The sequence below is a fragment of the Cupressus sempervirens genome, chromosome 3 (genome assembly GCF_028749045.1).
Source record: "Cupressus sempervirens isolate cs-2001-9-10 chromosome 3, ASM2874904v1, whole genome shotgun sequence".
Taxonomy (NCBI): domain Eukaryota; kingdom Viridiplantae; phylum Streptophyta; class Pinopsida; order Cupressales; family Cupressaceae; genus Cupressus; species Cupressus sempervirens.
The window spans coordinates 778,443,845-778,468,385 of NC_143120.1; the positions used below are offsets into that span (position 1 = coordinate 778,443,845).

At 36.1% G+C, this 24,541-nt stretch overlaps 1 protein-coding gene across 4 annotated transcripts in view; it reads right to left on the reverse strand.

Moving 5' to 3' along the window:
- Positions 1-3,260: 3,260 nt before the first annotated feature.
- The window catches only part of LOC149569099 (AMSH-like ubiquitin thioesterase 3), a 186,191-nt gene continuing 164,910 nt past the window's right edge, over positions 3,261-24,541 (reverse strand). For 2 of the 4 annotated variants that reach the window (XM_089821878.1, XM_089821877.1), the window contains 2 exons: positions 4,580-4,632; positions 3,261-4,492 (listed from right to left, as the gene is read on the reverse strand). In XM_089821878.1, the coding sequence (XP_089678004.1) occupies positions 4,318-4,492; positions 4,580-4,632 (228 nt within the window). In that variant the 3' untranslated portion in view covers positions 3,261-4,317. The remainder of the gene's footprint in view (positions 4,493-4,579; positions 4,633-24,541) is intronic. The other 2 variants (XM_089821881.1, XM_089821879.1) reach the window with 1 other exon arrangement.

The following is a 24,541-nucleotide window of genomic DNA, read 5'->3' on the forward strand; positions in this document are numbered from 1 at the left end:
AGATGTCTGGTTGCTAGCTTCTCAATTTAAGAGCAATTAACAAAATCATTCTAGTTAGGAGGCAACAGATCAACCTGTTGGACATTTCGGAAGAACAATCCCATGTTCATTCCAAGATGATTCTTCAAATAAGGATCATGTTGAAGTGTGTGTGAATAATAGAGGCCCACATTTCTCTCTCACACCAACTCACATACGAATACAACCAAAAAATGCAGCATAATCTAATGCATAGTTTAGGCTCTACAAGTGCATGAAGTTTGGGTGTGCGGGTATTAGTGCCCTTCCCCTAAATGTCTATATTTTTGTCATTTCTTCAAAGAAATCTAGATAACGGCAATGCTCCTAGATACACCATCCTACATTTGCTACTTATAGGGAGATACAACAACCAATATACAAGAATAGCCAAGAAAATACTACATACATCTATTTGTTTGGCCAAATCCAATATGATAATAGTTTGTGAAACCCCCCATGACCTGTTAAACATGTATCAATGAATTTACAATGCATATGATTCAACCACGTTTTAAATCTGACATTGGTTGCCTATGTTATACCATTATAAATCAATCTTACAAGTAAAAAATCATGTCCTGACATATGATGGGCATAACATTTCAAAGTCATATTCAAAAAATCTGCATAAAATGATGTCATGAAATGTAAAAGCATTGTTACCAAACTAAGATTGTTTCTTTTAATACTAAACTAAAACATAAGTCCTTTCATTGAATTTCAAAAAAAATTGCAACAAAAAATGATGTCTAAACTATAAATTATTGTATCCGCTATGCTAACATGGAAGTGAATGCCATCTAATAAAAATGACTTCTTTTTTTTGTGCATAAATATTCCACCAATCTAATCCCTCTTTACATTGTTTGAACAAATATGAAAGGAAGTTTTGCTACAATAGAGAATTGCATTATAGATTGATTTTCCCACCTTCAAAATCAAATGGCTCGTATTTCATTAGATGGGAATATCATGCACAACTTCTAGTTTGAATGGAACTAGACAAATTGCAATTTGACATTCTATTATTATTCAAGCATATGTAACATTCTTGTCACCTTCAAGTCCTTGAATTCATTGGATATCATCCTCAAACTAAGCAACAATGGATAATTTGCATCTAAAAAGCACTAAAGAGCCTGTCTTATAATAGAAGTAAATCTACATTATTTGTTATTATATAGATTAATTGATAGGATTTATCATGCTAAAGTGAATCTACATGGTGGTTGGTGAACAATAGTTACAATGTAAAAGACATTGGTTCATGCACTTAGGGAATGATATCACCAAGGAATCTAGACTCAATATTTTATTCATCTAGATGTTTTGTTCATTATCCTCATATTTAAAACACACCAATTCAACTGTACAAAATAGAAGATAATTGCCAACAATGATGAAGTTGTTCATCTTTTGAAAGTTGTTGAAAGGTGGCACATTACCCATAGCTTAAATAGTGATAATAGGGGAAGAGCACAAGTAAGCGAACATGTTCCAACAACCACACACTCCACATATTTAAATTATAGATTGATTTTCTCACCTTCAAAATCAAATGGCTCGTATTTCATTAGATGGGAATATCATGCACAACTTCTAATTTGAATGGAGCTAGACGAATTGCAATTTGGCATTCTATTATTATTCAAGCAGATGTAACATTCTTGTCACCTTCAAGTCCTTGAATTCATTGGATATCATCCTCAAACTAAGCAACAATGGATGATTTGCATCTAAAAAGCACTATAGAGCCCGTCTTATAATAGAAGTAAATCTACATTATTTGTTATTATATAGATTAATTGATAGGATTTATCATGCTAAAGTGAATCTACATGGTGGTTGGTGAACAATAGTTACAATGTAAAAGACATCAACTCATTCACTTAGGGAATGATATCACCGATGAATCTAGACTCTATATTTTATTCATCTAGATGTTTTGTTTATCACAAATGTAAGTCACCGAGTGAGTTGATATCCTCATATTTAAAACACACCAATTTAATTGTACAAAATAGAAGATAATTGCCAACAATGATGAAGTTGTTCATCTTTTGAAAGTTGTTGAAAGGTGGCACATTGTCCATAACTTAAATAGTGATAATAGGAGAAGAGCACAAGTAAGCGAACATGTTCCAACAACCACACACTCCACATGCACTTGACCTCGCAATTACTAATGTTAAAGGAGCCCTAAAAAATATCATATTCATACCACTAGCCCATCAATTTTTAGCTATTTTGGTTGGTAATTTTTCCATTTGTGCACCACTACTATGACATATGTCCACGAGTACTAGCATTTGTGAATGAACATATATTGTTGCATCTTTGAGTGAGTGTTGGATCTCATTTTGAAATGGCCACTTTCGATCCTTTGAAGCCTAGTGATCTCTACAAGAAGTTTTGTTTACACCAAAAATAACTTGCATATAAATCCAACCAAAAAAGTGTCCAAATTCGATGTATAGTTTAGGCTCTACAAGTGCGTGAAGTTTGGGTGTGCAAGTATTGGTGCTCTTCCTCTAGATATCTATATTTTTGTTGATTTTTCAAAGAACTCTAGATAATGGCATTGCTGCTAGATACCACATCCTATATTTGCTGCTTATGGGGAGATATGAACTGTCAATATACAACAGCCAAGAAAATACTACATACATGTAGTTGTTTGGCTAAATCCAATATGACAGTAGTTCGTGAAACCTCCATGATCTGTTTTACATGTATCAATGAATTTGCAATGCATAATATTCGAACACGTCTTAAATCTGACATTGGCTGCCCACATTATACATTGCAAATCAATCTTGCAAGTACAAAATCATGTCATGACATGTGGGCATAACATTTCAATGTGTACTAGGAAATCTGCATAATATGATGCGATGAAAATGTGAAAAGGCAGTCCAAGTAGCACTTACAGCACAAACATAGGTATCTAAAAAAGTGAAGCAATAGTTATGTATTTTGCATAACCAATTAAGTATTCTGGTCTTTATTGGAAATGGCTATCCTGCCTGTAGGATGCACCAATGCAAAATTAATCCTTACACCATTACTTATGCATTGGAGCACCCAATTTGCTATTTCAGAACTCTCAGTCACAAGTTCTTTTAGAATAGAATTGTTTTATCGCATTCATTGTACTTAAAGAAAGCTTTCATTTGATGGTCCTACTCTATATTGGGTAAATCTTTTAATGTCAAGAATTGTTTGTCACACAAAACTACTAATATAAATACAATGCCTTTCCTCATAATTGCAAAAAACGCTAACCAAAAATAAAATCCTTAAAATATTCACAATGTTAATATTGAATAGCTGAAATATAGCCTAGGCATTTCTGAAGAACTAGCCAAAACAAATGGCATCGGACCTTTGCTATGAGTGACTAACCACAAATCTGAAATATATTATATATAATTGCTCATTTTTATGATGTTATGAGCATTTAACAGTTGTGAGCAATGTTAAAATACCATTTAAAAGACTTTCATTTGTGGCTGTAAAGAACCTTTTCTGGTTACCATGATATGGCTGAAAAGTAACCATGTTATTACCTTTAGTCCTGTTGTGAAGAATTTTACTGCCATTATACATATGCAAGGGCATTTTACTAGTCTGAGAGAAACACAAACAGATGCTGCCAATTTGAAATAACTGCAGCAGCAAGATGTCATAATATTTTCATACAAGTCATTCCCATCACTGATCTGTCCGTCCCCTCTAAAAATTTTCAGTCATATATGTTTGTTAGATGGTACTTTGGTTTGAAATCACTATGTCCATCTTTGGATGTCTCAGTTTTCAATACTTACTGCTAAATACTTTTTTGATAACTATCACAAGATACTTCCATAATATCTTCATGAGTGTGATGGTCTAGATGTTTTTCCTTTGCTACATTCTTGCCATGGTAATTTGATCTCTGCAATCTACAAGTACATATCTTCTTCTGCAGTACTCCAGATTCAATCGACACCACTTGAGCAGATCACGCACAATCTTCTCTTCCTAGCGGTCAAGGCTTAAATGCACTTTGGAACTGAAAATGTGGACATAAACTAGTTGCAAATTACACAGGTATACATTAAAGCATCTGGCAGTCACTGAAGTATCATAGGTTGGGTAGATCACCAAGGTAAACAGTGGCAAAAGTTCTACCAGGATACTCAAGAAACTTACAACATATATAGAGTGACCAATGCAAACAGACTACTATACCACATACCATACAAGATCAGTTGGCTTTGCACAATATAGATACATTTTTGGAAGATTTTTGAATTAGCGGATGTCAACCACATCAAACTTAAGATCAGGGTTCATGAGAACATTAGAGCAGTGATCATATATTGGGCTCCCATCAGGAGGCTCTTCATGAAGGTGAAAACCACGCTGTTGACATTGCTTTAAGATTGTGATACCCCCTGGATCTGATAAATGGAAGACCCCATATTTTCTGCATAAGAACATCAACTAATCACAAAAACTTGATTCTGCAAATAAGGATTTGCTTGATAAATTATACATATTGAAAATCATATACCTAGAAGAATCTGTGGGAGACATAACAATAGCTATAGCTTCTGGCAACATAATCTGCAACAAATATAAGTACCAATCAATTAGCATAATCTACCCATGGAATAATTTCATAAAAAAACTTGCAAATGCACTATTTTGGAGGAATGCATCTTTTGAAAAATGAATGTCTGCGTCAATCAAGAAAAATAGTTACCGGTAGATCTCTCTTTACAAAAGCAAGGAAAGCAAGTACATGAATTTGTAAGCTAACAAACAAAGAGTAAAGAACATTAAAAATCCATTGTTAGTTTGACTTTTAATGAATAGAGGTAGTTCTTTCTTGAAGAGTCTCAACTTCTCCAGGGTGAGATTCTCTTTTATACATTTAAACATCTATGAGTTCTAAAGGTAGATGTGCGCTGTGCACCCCACGAGTTCATTGCAGAGAAATGGACAGCATGTCAAATGCTTTTGGCTTTCTACCTGATCATCCAAGAGTCCCATAGCAGAGCTTCTTGATAAAGAAACAATGAAATTCACACCGAAGCCACAATCAAAATGAATTTACTGCAGAAAATTCTCAAGGATGTGATCAACTGTATCCTTCCTCCCATGTAAGAAAATGAAGGATGTGTTATACAACTTTGCCTAACCTTGCTTCAACATGTAGTCCTCAATGAAATGTAAGCCACCCAATAACTCTTCTTGAAACATGTATTTGCAAACTATATAGCTCGACAATATCCTTGTCATTTAATTTCTGGATCCTTGGCTTGACATTGCCTATTTAAACACAGGACGAGGATCATGGCATGTACAATTTGATGATACAAAGCTTTAGTCCCCTACTTATAGAAGGCTTTCCACTATTTCACTTCCAATCTCTCTAATAAGGACCTGTTGCAGCTTAGAAAGGCATTTTTCACAAATCTTGACTGATTTATTCTAGATAAGTATATCTAACTACTAACTCAATGAATGCAATCATTAATTTCCTTCATGATAACAGGATACAGTCCCCAATTCCTACATGAGATTCGGGAACTACTTATGAAAAGCTCATTTAAAGAAGAGCTTGGCCTGCATTGTTGAGTGTCTATATGGCTAATATGTTAGGTGGTGTTTTAACCCTCCATTGGTGCAAGTTCAAACATTAGGCAAACTATTTTCACTGATTGGCTGTTGAAAACCATGAAGGATAACCTTAGAATGAATGACATGAACCTATAACTGAGGTGATTAATAAAACTTGAGCTTGCATATACTGAAAATATAATAGATACCAAACTTGTTGAAAGATTTAAATGAAGGCATTATGCCCTACTGCTTGGAAGATGATGTCTGGATTGTATTTAATGGGTATCAAATTGTATCTTTTGTGTGAACCCTTTGTTCATCCAAATAAAACCACAAAAAATCAACAACCTGGGATGAGGGAAGCCAGAAAGTGCCTTGAATTTGGCTTGAGTTTACAAAAGTGTCCTTAACTTTTGTGTCATACTATGATATCCCCGTCAAAACAAGTCCATATAGACAAATAATAAATAAATAGAATAATATAATATTAATCATATTATTATATAAAATGATAAAACATTAATATTCATTATATAAAGGGAATTGTATTAATATTAATATAAATAATAATAACATAATGGTAATAATAATATAATGAAAAGACACATCTTTTCTCATATCAAGGTATATTAAGAAATACCAATCACCCAAAAACAAAGAGGAGAGAAAAGGAGATATATAAAATTTGGTCTGCAAAAAGTTTAGTTTGAGGAAATTGAAATAAATTATATAAGTCCCAACAAGGGACATTACAAATGGTATCAAAGCAACGATCCTGCCATCTAGTGGGAACATTACACAAAGATAATATACAATGAACTTCTCAATTATATCAATGGATAACTTCAAGACACTGCACAGTCGAACACCTTCAGATCAAAGAAATAAAAAATATGCTTGTCTAATCTTCACAATAATAGAATGCAATACTGAATATAGTATATAGAAACAAGTATGTATAGACATTTTCATTGACAGTCTATGCATATCACAAATGCTGTCTCTATATGTATACACACGTACACCGTCTCTAACCAAAACTATAGCAATGTTTGAATATACCAAACTTAACACACATGAATCATAGGAATGTTCAAATGGAAGAAACTTGAAAACTATAACATCACAATGAATAGAAAATGCTTTCAAATATAATCTTAACACACAAATGAAAAGCAAACACTTCAAATAGTAACATCAATGATTGAAAGACGCAAAACGTATTATGGTAAAATGAATGTATTAAACAAAGATCATAAATGATCTATATATACAAGTATACATAAGAATATTTCTATAATTATTAATTAACAAAGAGAGAAATAGAAGCAATCTGAAGAGAGAAAGAGAAAGTTTCTATATTGAACAAAGAGAGAATATGGAAACATAGAAGAAGAGTGACCATTAGAAATAGAAGTAAATCTATAGAAGAGAAAAACAAAAATAGACAAATTTAATTGAAATACCCTCCCTTAATGGTCAACCTAACTTCAAAACGAAACAAAAAATTTGCAAGACAATCCTCAAAAGGCGTAAAAGGCACTCGGGTTGATCAGTGAGCTCTGCATGTTCTGCAATATTGGCCTGTGGCTAAGACCCTCCCTGCTTCCTTTGTTCAGAAGCAATGCGCATCCTGCGTTCTTGGATCACATGACCAAATTTGTGGCAATAGCTGCACCAGATTTGCCTCTTCTTGGAGCTATTCTAAGACTGAGCAGATGACTGAGATAGGCCTTTATCCTTGTGAAAGGATTGAGCTCAAAATGCTTGTTCAAAGGAGGATGAAGGAGCACTACTACCAAACTATTGTAACGGTCCTACTGCAGAAGTTTGGTGCACAAACTTGGAAGGTTTTCCACCTGAATAAATATTTCATTACTTCCCATTTTTGTAAAAGTTGCAATATTGAATTGTCCACCTTCCCACCAACATGCATTTTATTATAGAATCATTGCAACGCTTCACCATATGCTCCAACCTTGCCGTTAAAATTCCCTACTTGTTCATTGTGAAAATAAATAAACACAATAAATCCAAGGCAATACAATAGTAACAAAGATGGTGATGCTGCTGGCCCATAAAGAAACCAACAATTCATGAAGATCAAACTACATGAGTGACAGAAAATGCAAATGCTATAAAGGAGAAAAAAAAGAGGCTTAGGCAATATAATGTAGTGTCCCCATTTTCAGGTTCTCTTGTAATGCATAGGTATTGGCTTTCCAGGTTGTTGTCAACATGACCAAAGGAGTATTTTGATTCATGGAGGTGAACGAAACTTTGTCTGAGACATACTATTTTTAGTGTTAGCTCAGACATGGATTGGTCAATTGGGAGTTTTGGCCGTCTTACTATTTTTAGCAATTAATATAGTAAATATTGTATTTGGCAGCCAATCATAGCTCCAGTCTCCTCTCAACTTCAGCACGTAGTGTTAGAGTAACAAAGTATTTTCTTATTAATTAAATCATATTGATTTAATTATTAAGTTATTATCTCTAGTTTACTTAAGCTAAACTTTAGGCATATAATTATTAATTCTTTTATTAATTATTATCATACAACCTAGGTTTTATAGGGTTTTGATCTCCTTTATAAGGATGTATCTCTCTTTGTAATTTATTGATTTACTTTTGATAATAGCAATTTCTCTTTTTGCTCATGAAAAATGTCTCATTTGTGGACCTAGGAATTCCAACCTCCATAGCTTTTGCTTCTCTCTAATTGCGACAGGTGTTTGCATGCACGTGATTCTTGGGAGCTAAGGGATTGATCTTTCATCAACTTCAACATGGTATCAAAGCTCCAGATCTTCATGCCCATGTTCTGCTTATGAAAGGTTTGGTTTGGTTTTCAGATTTGTGTTTTTTATTTCAGAGGGTTTCAGTTTTCAGAGGTGTTTTGTATTGGATTTGGGGGGGGGGTTCATTTTTTTGGTGCATTTTGAGCCCAAACGGATCTCACCATTAGATTTTTAGCACCCAAAAACCCCTATTTCCATAAAAAATTTGTCCGATTTGAACATAGTTAATTGGTAAGGCAAACAAATTGCTCCCAAATCTGGGCATGCTTCCCAAGATGACAATTTTTTTAAAAAATCTTTTTTAAATAAAAAAAGGGCATTGCTTTAAATATTTTCAAAAAAAAAGTGCTTTATTTAAAAAAAAAGGGTGCTTTCTTTTTTTTAAAATCATGTGATGTTGCATCATCAAAATACACTGACATCAACAGGTGCTGACAGACCTGCAAATTTTTTGACGTTAAATATGTACTTGGGTGCAAGTGTTGACATCAGCATTTTAAAGCCAGAATTTGACGACCTTTAAACTATCATTTCTTTGATTTGTTTTGTCATAGAGACCTATTGATGGTTTTTTGGCCATATCTTTGTCATACAGAGGTATTTTTTGATGAATCTTATATCGTCGGAAAGCTCTTTCCAAGTCCGTTGTGATGAAGTGGGTTATTTGGACTTTTGATGTTGTTTGGTTTCTTGTTTATGCAATCAAAATTAGGGGTTCTATTTTGCACTAGGAGACATTTTGAGCATCCGATCTCCGATTTGGGAATTCTTTATATCATTGGAAAGGTATTTGAAAGATCTTTCTAGTGATGTTTGTTGTTTTTCCAAATTTTGCTCTAGGTACGTTCTATTCAGTCCTTTACATTTTTGCATTCTGATGGATATCTTGGTTGTTTCAAGTCCGAGAATCGATTTTGTTCTATGTTCCACGGAGTTTCAGGGACGAGGACATTTTAGGGGACGGGGATGTGTTTCCGGTACGAGTACGGGTCGAAGCCAAAATTTAGGGGACGGGACATCAAGGGACGGCGATTAAAAACATAGGAGATTTTTTTTAATATAGAGACAAAATTCAAATATGTATATCACAACATTGATAAACCATTCACCATAGACATTTTAGAAGATAAATACATGGAATTTTATCAAATGGCAAATACTAAGTGCTTCCATTATAACATTATCACATACATATATAGCAAAAATTAAAATGCCTAAAGGCTTCAAGTATCATGCTGAAATCAGAATGAAATAAAGAGAAGTCCAACTAAAATAGTTGGTAAATAGTAAATACCAAATGCAATCTTTTCTCACTAAACACAATCTTTGCTCATTACTGCTACTGCTCTTATGTTTTTTTCCTTCCTCTTAGCAAGTATGTTAAATCGAAAAATGAGTAGAACAGTTAGTGTTTTAATGGACCAAATATGGGTTGCATATTGTTATTATGTCTTTAAGATGACTAGGGGCCACACGAACCACAAAAATTAGGAAAAAATGTTTTTTTGGGGATGGTTTGCCTTTACCAGATTGATTGGAAAAAAGGGGACGGCCAGCAGTTTCAGGGACGGAGAGGGGACGGTCCGATACTACTAGCCATCCCCAAGTTTCCTGCCAAAAAAATTGGCCGTTTCGGGGACGTTTCTGAATTTTTCAAAAAGGGGACGACTCAAGGGACGGCCAAAATCCGTCCCCGTTTCGTCCCCGGTACAGGTACGAGGGTAAAACCCCAAGAAACGCGTCCCCATGGAGCATAGATTTTGTTGTTTTAGATGATTTTTCATGGGTTGTACTATCTCTTCCATCAGCCTTATGTCTCTTTTGATCTTTGTTGACATCCTTTTGTAGTATTTTTGCAAGTGCACTGAGATAAAGTGTCACTCTATTGCATTTCGGGATATTGCACATTTTTGTGTTTTATTGTACTCGCACTACATTATAAAGTGCTTGGGGGGTTTCATGTTGGCCATATTCGACATCTTCCTTTGTCAAGTGAGTGTTCCTTCCACGACATTAGCCTCATAATGTGTCGACACATGCCATTATAGGTGTTTGTACTTATTTTGCACTCTCGATGTTCTTGGTTCTTCTTTCTGCAGGAGATATTGCATTTAGTTTCAATGTTCTTGTCTTGCCTCTCAGCATTATAGTGAGGTTATGATTTCTTTCTTGGTTCGATGGAGTGAGCTATGTATTAAGTATTTGATCCTACGCACTAGGTGATTGTAGTGGTTGGATACCTATGCATTTCGATAAGATGGATCATTTACCATATAATCATTCTTTCATTCCTTATTTTAGATGCCATGAAGATACCTTTCATCTTCGATTGATCAGCTCTTCAGACTTAGTCTTCTCTACCTAGTCATGTTCTATATGGTGGAGGTTTTTCAAATCAACAGTTTGGCAGTGTTTACAGCTTCATGCTTCAGTGGTGTTCTTCATGATCATCTTTTGTTCCTATCTTCTAGGACATTCCCTAGTTTGGAGACTTCTTTAGTCCTTCACTAGTTCTTTCAGCATTATTTCCATCTCTTTTTGGAGTAAGGTTTTTCTCATGTGGTTTTCTCTATTTCTCCTCTTTTCAGAGATTTGGTTGTGCTTGGATGCCTCATCAAGCTTTGTTGCCGAGACCCAAATTTACTTTCAGTAGTAGTTTCTAAGCTTTTAGCTACTCCCTGAATTTAAGGGGGGGTGTTAGACTAATAAAGTATTTTTTTATTAATTTAATCATATTAATTTAATTATTAAGTCACTTATTATCTCTAGTTTACTTAAGCTAAACTTAAGGTATATAATAATTATTTCTTTTATTAATTATTATCATGCAACCTAGGTTTTACCCTTATAGAGTTTTAATCTCTTTTATAAGGATATATCTCTCTTTGTAATCTATTAATTCAGTTTTTCAATTTCTCTTTTGCTCATCAAGAATGTCTCATCTATGGATCTGGGAATTCTAGCGTCCATAGTTTTTGCTTCTCCCTTTCTATGACAAGTGTTTGCATGCATGTGATTCTTCGGAGCTGTGGGGTTGATCATCAACTTCAACACACAGTATCTTCAATTTCAAAATTTGAATAATTTTGGCTATTTTCAACTTATTATTATTAGTATCATAATAACATGGGTCACACCCGAGATGGGGACACACTCGAGATAGAGGGACGACATCCCCATGTCCCCAACAGTACCACCAAATCGTTGCTGGGAGGGGGAAGTCCTTGCGTCCTGTTGTCGGTAAAGTTATAAAATAGCCGACGAGTAGATTAGCATGTTGTCAATAAAGTTATAAAATAGCCGACAGGTAGATTAGCATCCGAAAGGACGCATGACGGTTGAGTCACCCCTTCGGAATGGTATATGTACACCATCTAGAATGGACTTTGGATCATTATGGTAATCATCGTTGGAAGCACTATGTAATCTCTTTGGCATATACGCGAATAATAAAAGGAGTACTGCTATTTTACATGTTCTTGTCTATTGTCTGTATGCATTAGACTATTTATCCCATATGGTAAACATTTGGCGTCGTTGCCCAATGGACCTAGAACGAAGGCAAAGGAATGAAGACTAATGCCGAATCAGCCGAACAAAAATAAGAATAAGCTAAAGGAAAAAGATGAAATACACACCGCACAAGGGAATTTAATTTTGGCACAACAGGCTGAGCGCAAACGAAGGTTTCAGCAGATTGTCGGCGAACATTGAAGCAGAGAGGAATTGTTGCAAGAGACTCGACAGCGGTTGGATTTGGCGGAAGTAACAAGGGAGAAATTTCTTAACCAGTATATGCTGAAGGAAGAAAATCCAGACGAAAGGGAATTAACTCGCATGGCTCGGAGTGCAAAGGGAGCATGAGCGTGGAGTGAACTCTTCGTCGGCGATACACTTTTGAAATGGACAACTTCGCTTAATGAAGACCCTTCATCACCAAATAACACGGCTGTGGGAAATAAGACAACTATCTGAAACAGCACGGGTATTCAGAACAACGCAAGTGTGTAGAACAGCGCGAGTGTGCACAACAACGCGGAAGTGCAAAACAGTGCGGGTACACAACAAGTACCTCCAACTCGAATAGTAATGGCTAGACTAAAGGAAAAATTGCCAAAGTTTGATGGTGATGAAATGGCCGATCCAATCAGACACTGTAAGACATGTGAAACAATTTGGACGGCGAATGGCATAACCGACACAGATGAATGGGTTCGACAATTTCCAGCAACCCTAAGGGGTGTAGCAATTGATTGGTTTTTCGACGTCGATCCCCAAAAAATAACTTCTTGGGCAGTAGTTAAAAAGGAGTTTATCACCGAGTTTCAATTACTGCGAGACAACAATGAGATCGTAGCAGAAATCTACACCACAAAGCAAGGGAAAAAGGAAACAATCTATGTATATGCCAAAAAACTAAAAGAATTAATAAATAAAATGGAATGTAAGCCGGTAGATGGGTTGAAAAAGAGATGGTTCATTATAGGACTATGCCCAGAGTTAAGGAAGAAAATGAAGATTGTGCTGCCATCATCATACACTGAAGCATACAATCAAACGATGGACTTAGAAAGTGAACAGAAAATGAAAAAGAAGAAAAAAAGTAGCTCATCAAACTCAGATGACTCGTCTTCGGAAGAAGATAGCAGTGGTGATGAAAAGGACAGTAAGAAGGTCCGAGCTCTCCAGAAAAATATGATCAAAATGATGAAGGAATTTAAGAATATGTAGAAAGAGACGAAGGGAAACAAGCTATGGTGTACAGAATGCAAGACAGAAGGTCACTCGAAGGGGTCCTGTCCGAAAAACCAATTTTGTGATATCTGTCAAATTATGAGACATTCCACAAAAAAATACCACTTCAATATGAAAACAAGAGGGCATCAACAAGTGCTCCTAACACAGGAGGTTTCCATGTTAGGAGAGAGCGAAAACACAAGCAATGATGGTGCCACTTCGGGTGGGTACAAAAATAATAGAAGAGGGCAAAACAACAATGCCAACAATAATAATGAGAGCCGCAGCCGAATTCAGTACGATGCAAACGGTCGCCCGATGGTTCAATGCCGAGCATGCAATTTATGGGGCCACTTTGGACGGAACTGTACATCAGCAAACACACCAAAGTTCTTATGCAAATGGTGCAGTCTTGGAGATCATGAAGATGCCAAGTGCCTGAAATCAAGAGTCAATTTGATCAGCATTGGCGTGGACGAAGAAGTCTTGGCAATCACCCGTAAACAAGCAAAACTATACCCTGACCCGATGGAAGAAAAGAGGAGATCGAAAGAAGTTCGGACGGAAATTTAGAAAGCAATGCAAGTAGAGAAATCACAATTGAAGGACACTACCGATACCTCAACGAGGAACTGCGCAGAACAAAACATCATAAGGCAGAGATTAGAAACTAAAATACCATCAAGTTAAATGATTTGATCCTCGCAATGCCTCAACTAAGGAGAGCACTCACGAACATAGCCCAGACTGCTAAACTACCAGAAGAACATGGAAGGGAAAAGGAAACTGGAGCAAGTGCAGCAGACCCAATGTTGCTAGCGCTCACATTCGAAAGGCATCCGACGGTCGTAGAGATGGGTATATTAGGAACAGTCCTCTTAGACACAATTGTGGACGGAGGTTCCAGAGTAAACGTCCTACCAGAAGATATTTAGAAGAAGTTGGGACAGCCGACGTTGTGGCCACCTACGTTCCAATTACTAACGGCGAACCAACATGGCATTAAACCTCTCAAGATCCTGATGGCACAACCAATGACTATTGGAACACAGTCGTTCCTACTCAACTTCGTCGTCATCCCACTGAAGAGGAAAGGATATGACGCCATTCTGGGCCAAGGATGGCTTGTACAAGCAAGGGTTAAACATGACTGGAAGAAGAATACCCTATCAATGGAGCATGGAGGCAAAAGATTCATAATTGACCTGCACACACAAATGGTAGGTGAGGAGGCAATGCCGTCAGATTTCAAAGGCGAAGGTGGAGGGGATGACGAGGAGAAGAGAATGGAACCTGATGAAGAGGGAGTATTGAGATTGGAAGAAGGGTCAAATGAGGATGATCTAGATTCGGTGAACAGACTATTTCACTGGCAGATGGAGGATTACAAACTCTTCCCGAGCTACAACATGTTGGGTGTCGAAAAAGAAAAAGGAAGAAATGTGTTCTTGGAGCAATATAGTGAACTAAAGAAAGGAGAAGCGTAGGTGGATGAAACACCAGCCCATACATTCAATGAAGATAAGCCGATAAAATATGAAGAGGCCACAGTATGAACCATGAACCTCGAAGATGATATTGAACCAAAAAACATACTGGTGGGAGAAGAGAGAGCTTTGACCCATGCGGACAACAGAAGAATACACCGTACGGCTGAAAATTTGCAGGAAGGACCTGGAGGTGCACCATACGGCAAGCACAAAGCAAGGGAAAAATACTGTACAAACTAGAGGCTCCGTATGGACAAGGAGCTACCACCGTATGACCTTCTAGAAGTAGGCAAGGAAGTACTATACGGCCTAGACAAGGCAACCATACATAATCAAGAAAGGACCGTACGAACAAGCTAGGGTACCATATGGTACTATACAGACAGCAGTACATCGTTGTACAACACATGAACAAAACCATACGGCCACAGAGGGGGATACACATTGCCAAGCAACACCGTACAGTCAAACAAGGTAACCATACGGACAACCAGAAGAGGCTACGGTATGGACACACATGCACTGTTTGTGAAGGATAAAGCACCATACGGCCTTTTGTATGGCAGAAGATAAACATAGGGCCGTACGGACATATAAGACCATTGTTGGGAGGAAGAAAGTACCGTACGTTGTACGAAGGAGCAATTAAAACAACAGAAAGACATGGAAGCGGCCATATGAAGATATTTTGTATGACTGTACGGCTCAAGAAAAGGAAATATCAAGCACCATACATTATCAACATACATGAAAGTGAAAAGTGCAAAAGCCATACGACCAAGAAAGAGAAGTTTGGATCATACGCCTAGGAGTTGAAAGAAGTGACTGTAAAGCCCTTGCAAGACAGGTGGGAGAATGAAGGAGGCATTTCCATATGATCAGTCGGAGGGTTACAAAAATGAGAACCATTATTAAAACGGGGGTAGAGGTGATTGATAAATTTTTTTTTTTTTTTAAATATTAATTTAAAAAAAAAACGACGACAAATCAATAATGTTCAAAATGAATCACGCATGATGCCCAAGGGAAGGGAAAGACATAAACAAGTAGTAAAACATAAGCAGTGGCCAGAAAGAGTGTGGGATCGGAAGAAAATACCAAAAATGGTGTATTCCATGGAATTTTGTCTAGCTTTGAAAGTGCTCATTTGGTTATCAGTCGTGGGAAGTATGACCAATTGATGAGACCTGGAGCTACTGCAGGCATAAAGTGTCTATGTTTCAGAGGTGGAGGGAACAATAGAGCAAGCCTTTTGAGAGGGGTGATACATTTTGAGGCACTCGGAGTAGGTGTTGGACGTGAGGCTATCTTGGTGGATGCATAGAGACCTCGGGAGGAGCTGATCAGCCAGTTGAAGGCAGTATAGCGAAACTTGGCTCAGTATACCCAAGAGTTAGAAGCAGAGAAAATAGCACAAGTGGATATTTTGTAATTGTCGTTCGGAGACGACTTTTCTTTTTGGGGGGGATGATGTTGTCAGTAAAGTTATAAAATAGCTAACGAGTAGATTAGCATGTTGACAATTAAGTTATAAAATAGCCGATGAGTAGATTAGCATCCGAAAAGACGCATGACGGTTGAGTCACCCCTCCAGAATGGTATATGTACACTGTCCGGAATGAACTTTGAATCATTGTGGTAATCATCATTGGAAACACTATGTAATCTCTTCGGCATACTTGCGAATAATAAAAGGAGTACTGCTATGTTACATGTTCTTGTCTATTGTCTATATGCATTAAACTATTTACCCCATACAGTAAACACATTCCCATTGGGCACGTGAAAGACGGGGACGCATCCCTTGACCCAGTTGGGGACGGCCAGCTGTCCCTCACTTTTTGGCATGAAAACATGCAAAAAAAATTAAAATTTTAAGTTTTGTAATAATATTTTTTAATGTTTGCTAACCCTAGGATATGTGGGACTTGATGGAGCTCTAAAAATTTTCAAATTGTAGAGTCCTAAGTATCATACCAAAGAGAGAATTCTCAAATCCTGCTCAGATCAGGCACAAGCATTTGAAGCAATGTGTTTCAGTGAAAGCTGTCATTATCACCAAAATGGACGATCATGCAAAAGAACAAAGTAAATGTGCACACTAGGAACAGATAAGCAATCCCCTTTTACGATAAAGATTTGCTAAGGCTGAGAACAGTTAAGGAACTGTAAGCTTTTCATGGCAAAAGCACATCCTTATTCACCATTACTTTAGTAACATGTAATTAAAAATTGTGCAAGTGTGCATGGTGTTGTTTAGATGATGCCTGATTTGTGGAGACATGGTGGAGATTTTGGCATTTGAGTTCACAAGGACCACTTGGGCTCCATTGTTCCCAGTACATCTACCTAATGCTGTGATTCGAGGGATTGTATGGGACAATTACAGAGAACCTATGCCCAAACGAATGCAGAAATTAATGCTATAAAATTGTTGGTTTGTTTGTGCAAAGGCTGAAAATGCGATGGATTCACTACTGAAAGAGTATCTTGATAAGATCTGATATCAAAGAGAATGCCAGTAACAAAAGCAAAGGCATGTAAATGGACTCAATGAATCCAATGATTAAGGTTGCAGGCTGATTCTCTGTGGCTTCTGGCAAAAGTGGTATGGAAATCAATATATATTATTGCAAAGTTAAAATTCAGAGATGCTATCACTATGTGGTCAAGAGATGCATTGCTAAGTTTGATTAAATGTTGTAATTCAAACTTTAAATCATTGCCAACGTTTCTGTTGTCATGTATCAGAAAGATATTTCATTCTTACACAAAATACTGAATCATCCGAATGCCATTTTCAGCAGTGATCAGGAATCGATGGAGTCAGCAATCACATATACAAAATGAAGTATTGCACCAATCTGGATGTGCTTGTGTTTAAGGATACCATCAGAAATAACAAACAAATGGTGTCTGAATGCATTCGAAGAGGATCAACCAATTACTTCACGTCACAAGATATGGAGGAAACAAGAAGAACTTGAAGCAGCAGTCAGGAGCAATAAACCTTATACAAGCTAGAAGATGTCCGATACAATATGCTTAATAGTGGAGATTTTGTTCCCCATATCTCACTAGGCTGCCTGATCAAGGAGATTTTACTGTTTTATAATACTCATTTCTTAAGTTATATCTAACAATATTTTGTATCTGTCACAGGTCTAGCGACCCCATGGAAGCAGAAAGTTCTAACCAAATCATCACACAGATGAGGATGTGGAAAGATATATATGTGTGATGATATTGATCAAGGGAACACATGCAGTCTCCAAGTAGGATCTTAGTCAATCAATAAATTGGAAACTCACACGGAGGAGGAAAGCACGATTCAAGATAAAACGCCTGCGACAATCAGATAGAATCATATGTTTGATGCATAATGCACAGGGGGAGGCGTTAGAAAGGTCACGACAATAAATGAGGGTGCTGAGCGACGTCGTTGGAATCTGGTTGTGGGTACCCAGGCATAGCACTAATACCATGAAATGAGAATATGCAGTGTGATTCCACTTGAAGAATCCCACGCCAAACTATGTGTACAGGAGCACGATAAAGAGATCATCCTGGTTGGAAGTCTGGCAGGATTGAAATCAAAGTCTCCTATTACCCGCATCGAATCTTGCATTTTATTCAACACTGAGATATTATTAATATCGAAAGGTTTTGGTGTTGAGAGTTTTTATTAACGGCATCCGTGGGTTTTTGGTAAGTACTGTTTCCGTGATTTCCCTCACATATATACTTGCTGATAATTTCTTTGTATGTCATCGCAGGTATGCTTTCAAAGCGTGGAAGTCTCGAGGTGTTTAACACTAGTCAGAAAAGATGTAAATGCTGAAGATAGGAAAAGAGGCATGTGCCCAGGCAGACAGAGCAACAATCATGTTTTAACTCATGGTGTTCGGCAGGGGTCATATTAAATCCGCACTGGTTTTATTTGCTTACTATATAGCAATTGAGTGCTATCGTGTTAATTAAAAATCTTATGTAATAAGGAACGGTTATAAGTTACCAAGAGGTGTGATGTTTGGAAGGTTAGCTAACACCTCTTGGTTATCTATATATATAAGATGTAAAATTCAAACAAGGACACATTGAGGCTGCTTTCATTGTAATCTGCAAATTTTTCTATCAATATTGTTGGAATCCTTCTGTCTAAAGGAGAAGTTAGAGATTTGAGCAAAGCAAAGAAGATTCAGGTTTTTGAGCATTAATCTCAGAAATTGTGAGGATTGATACATGTTGAATAGAGCGTCAAAAGGCTGAGGGTCTTCAATACGATCTGTCCCACAATAAAATCTGTAAGAAATTCTATTTGTTTTAGAGTTGAAATATATATATCTCGTCCTTTATGGTTTTGTTATCCTTTTGTTAGTAATTTATTGATTTGATAAGTACATTAAATTGTTTATTGCTGTTCAGATTTGATCAATACAAAGAATGCAGGATATAATTTATTTCCCATTGTTTGTAGCTATTGTGTCCATGTGATGGTTAAAGCATAATAGACTAATCTGAATGTAACAATTTGTGGCATCGAATTAATTAAGTTATTAACAAATATTATACTATCAATACTGTAAAGTTGAATGTAAGAAACATATGTTTGACTCTACTACCCAATTAGAATTTGGCACTGGTCATAAACTTGCTCATAAATTTTGAATTCAATGTTGGCATTTCTTTACCTTTTTCTTTTGAGGATTTGATTTCATATAGTAACTCATTTTACCTCTTTTCTATTTCAGCATACAATTCTAATAAGTAATCAAAGTTTAAAGTTATTAATCGCAATCTAGAAGTTTTCCTTGACGCTTGCCAATCTAGGATTTTGTTTTTTTTAATCCGCTACAGTACATCTTGCATTCGAGTTTTGGATTTGGGTAAACATGCCTTGGTCTAGCAGAAAAAAAAGCGCAAAGGATTTGATTTAATCTTGTCACGTTGGCCAAGATCAGTTAGAAACCCAACATCGAGCAGGCAAGACTCGTAGGTTTCTAACCAGTGATTTTGATAACCAACAGATTGGCGACTCTGCTGGGAAAGTCGCAAGTAAGGTTTACTTACTCCAAAGACCAGTCTAGAGTTTCATTTAAGCACAAGCCTTGTGGTGAGTTCTCTGATTTTGTTTCTTTCACTACAAGCGTAAACACATTAGTAAGCTTTCTTTTAGTATTTCTATTTACTTTTTATAATTTTCAGATTCTAATATTCAGATTTCTAATCAGCATTTGGATAAAATTTACAAATCTTTTCTGAGATTTCAAGTTGTGTTCAAAAATCTTAAGTTTTGGCTTGAATCTTAGTTGTATACATTACACATAAATACTTAACAGCAACTAAAGAAAAAGTTCTTTTCTTATTTTCAACAAGTTGTTCTCAAGTTATTGGCATTAACTCTGCTGGATAAAGAACCTAGATCTTTATTTCTTTCTGTTTAAAAGAAAGTAGTGACTTTATCTTGTTTGAATATTATTTTCTGAGAATCAATTATTTGCTTTTGAACTGCATGTGGGGTAGAAGATCAGTAAATCCTCAACCTAAAAGACTTGCACAACTGACTTTTGACAAAAAGCCAAGAAATAAGAAAGGTAAAAATCAAAAGGCAAAAACGTTTTACATGGGACATAGAAACTTCCAGGAAAGGACCAACAAACAACCTGAAATAGGTGAATCAAGTCATAACAATCCCGAAAAAGATGAGGAAAATTGTAACCCATTCTTTCACATTCCTAGGGTTGATGAAGACCCTGAATGCGAGATAACTCGTATTGAAGATGATGACGAACAAGAACAAATAATGCAATGGGATATGATAATAAAGAAGATGGCTGAAACCACAAACGGTAATAGTGCAATATTGGCAAAAACATTAAAAATGCAGCCAGATGATATCCTTGCAAAAATAGGAATATCAAAAGATCTTATCACTTCCCCGCCTAAAGCTGGTAATAAACAAAGGTCTGATAGATGGAGGGAGGAAAAGTCAGATCAAAACACACCACCAAAGTACAATCCTCCTCACAAACAGAATTTGGAAGCACAGTTTGCCACTAGTCATGATAATCCACTATATGAGAACAAAAGAGATAGAAATCAAAATAATAATCTTAACAGACATAACAATCAACGAGCATGGAACAATGGGCCACATAATAGAAGAATTCCGCAAAATGGTGGAAACGTTAGGCAACCTTATGGGCTGAATCAGAATAATCAAAACATCCAGGGACATATGATGCAAAATCAGGGTAATAGAAATCAAGTGATAACACAACTTATGGCAATCGAAAGATATAGACAACTTGATTTCAACAGAATTCGAGGATATCCGAATCCTATATCTAATAACTTAAGAAATGCTATCCCAAAATTTTCAAGAAGTGGAACAGAATCAGCTGAAAGACATGTGATTAATCTAAAGAATGTGATCGAAGATTTTGAGGAAGATCATGAAACTTTTTGTTCAATCATTAACCGTAGATGCTGACGAATGGTATAGGAGTTTGTCGGATAAATCTATTTCTGGATGGTGTGATTTCGCTGATCAGTTTATCGAGCAATTTGGTGATCACAATGATACATCCTTTGCATCACACGAATTAACAAGCATTAAAAAGAACTCAAATGAATCAGTATCAAAATTCAACAAAAGGTTTAACAAAGTGCTCAACAGGATTCTGAGGGAAACCAAGCCCGTGGATTCATTTTTGATTGATTTTTACTTAAGTGCTTTTGATAGTAAAACTCACTATGAAATAAAATCTCAAAGACCTTCTTCGCTGCCCCAAGCCTTCAAAATTGCCATGACAATAGAAAATGATAGAAAAGCAGCCGGAAGGATCAACAAGAGGGACGATCCAAAACTATATAATCCAAAAAACCCTAAGAAGGACGAACTTAAAGAAATAATGGATATGTTAAAGGAGATAAAGGTCAAACAAAGTAGAAATGAGAGACCACCCTTTAACAGAAATGATAGGGTAAGACTCTAGGACATGCCCTACAACACAAATTGGAAAGATGGGAAACCTAAAAGACCAAGTTATGCTAAGGATACCCCCGACCCTTTAAAGAAAGTCAACATCGTTGATGATGGCCCATGGTGTGATGCTTGCAGATTACCCCATGATCCTAAACATTGTATTGTTGCACAAGCTGTTTTTGAGAAAGAAAATCAGAAAAATGAAGAGAAACTTATAGTCAACACTATATCATCCGAACCATTATGGGGAAGAGACGAAGATGACTCTACGGATGAAGACCAAAATGCTGATTGCTATTACAGGGGTTCTAACCAGCAGCGGTGTGCTCAACAGGTGTTTTCAGAGAAGGAGGATACACCTAGTTTTCATAGATTAACACCGGAAGAAAGAAGAGCTTATACTATTGCAGCAGTTGAGCATGCTAAGCACACTTACCAAAGAAGGAATAAAGACTAATGCTAATCAAGGAAGTCCTGTCGGTATATTTGCAAGAAATCAGCAGCAGATTGAAGCATCTAAAAAGCTTGGAAATCAAGCCCAAGCCAAGCAAAAAGAAGGTAATCAATCTTATAGGATGACCAAGCAACCAGTCGTGCAAACTAGTGGTAAGCAAATATCTGATTGTCATAGTTTTATGAGTCATGCTTTATCTCAGTTGAAAATTGCTATGCCTCTAATGGAAATGATAAAATTTTCTGATTACAAGGACGAGACTTTGAAGATATTATCTAGTGTGCAAGATATTAACAATAAGAATGATGTTAAAAATAATGAAGAGACACCTATTGTATATTTAGGAACAACGTTAAATAAAAAGTCAAACCAAGTAGACCCGTTCTATTTGACATTGTTGATAAATAATAAATTGGTAAAGAATTGTATGATTGACTTTGGCACAACAGTTAATATAATGTCTGCTAATGTAATGAAAGAAATAGGTCTTAAAGTTGATACTCGTTTTGGTAAATGCTATGCCATGGATAACAGATCTGTACCTGTAGTTGGAATTATTAAAAATGTTGAATTCCGTTTTTCGCCATTTCCACATATATCATATAGAACTGACATTACAGTAGTCAAGATATTTGCAAGTTATGATATGTTGTTATCTAGGCAGTGATCGAATTTGGTTGGTGGTCATGTGTAGTTGGATTTGCCTTGCGCTACCATACCTGTAGGAGGGAAGGAAATCAGAATTGAGAGAGAACCCCAGTCGTACTATTTAGTTGAAGATTATATTCCAGATCCTAAAGTCAACTTTTGCCATTCTGACATGGACAACTTCCAGGTAAGCATAACTAAACCTACCTCTAAAACCGTTAATCCAATTTCAATTTATGTAAAAGAAGATTATAATGATATTTGGAAAATGTTTTTTGATGATGCTTGTAGTAAGGAAGGAAATGGGACTGGTGTTATATTTATTTCGCCATCAGATAAAACTTTTAAATTTTCTCTCTTGTTAAATTTTGAATGTACTAATAACATTGTTGAATATGAGGCGTTAATTATTGGTCTTGATATCGCAAAAGCATATGGGATTAAAATGCTCGTTGTCTTAGGGGATTCAGATCTAATTGTTTCACAAATTAGGCATAAATTTTCAACTAGGAACCCAAGGTTAAAACAATATTGAAATTATGTATGGGACTTGCTAGAATTCTTTGATGCCTTCTCAATCAAATGGGTTGATAGATCGATTAATTACTTAGCTGATATGATGGCTAACCTTGCTATCAAACAAATAGACATCCCATTTGATGAAGTTATTCAGGTTGAAATGAAAAACAGACCTTCGATACTAGACAATGTGCAAAACTGGCAAGTTTTCGAAGATGACAAGGATATTATTAAATTTTTAACTTATCAACAAGATTATGAAAATCAATTCATTGATTAGAATGGGGGTGTAGAAGAGAAAGATGGTAAGGAAACATTATTTGGAAAGGAAATAATGCAACTGAAAAAAAAAAAAAAACCTAAGGGTTTAGTGGCTTTAGAGCAAATCTTTGATGAAAAGGAAAGTCCAAAAAACAGCAAGTCCACTAAGATCCAAAATGAAATTGAGGAAATAAATTTAGGAAGTGAAAGTTCTCCCAAAAGGGTTTACATAGGAAAGAAATTGTCATAAAAAATAAGAGCTGACCTAATTGCTTTGTTAAAAAAATATAGGCATGTCTTTTCTTAGAATTATGATGAGCTTAAAGCTTATAGGGAAGATTTGTTTCAGCATGAAATACCTCTAAAACCTAATGCCAAACCATTTAGACAAAGACAACGTCCAATAAATCCAACCCTAGCTCCAAAAATGAAAGATGAGCTCATTAAATTAAGAGATTTTGGAACTATAAAACCTATACGGCACTCTACATGGGTTTTGAATTTAGTCCCAGTAAGAAAAAAGAACAGTGACATACGGCTATTGTATAAATTTTAGAAATTTAAATATATCTTCCCTTAAGGATAATTATGCATTACCTAATATGGAAATTTTATTACAAAAGGTAACTGGTAATGAATTACTATCCATGATGGACGGATTCTCAGGTTATAATCAAGTCAAAGTTAAAAGAGTCTAAACAGTGTAAGACTGCTTTCACGACACCTTGGGGCACTTATGTCTATGCTAGGATGCCTTTTGGGCTAACAAGTGTGAGAGCTAACTTTCAAAGGGAAATGGATGTTGCTTTCGATCGATTAATTGACTTAATCATGGTTGTTTACCAAGATGACCTTACCGCTTATTCAAAGAAAGCAAAAGACCATTGTAAGCATTTAGAGAAGATTTTCATAAGAGCCCTTGAATTTGGAATCTCTTTGAATCCTAAAAAATGTCAATATGGGGTAATTGAAGGAAAACTATTAGGCCATATCGTCTCTAAGGAAGG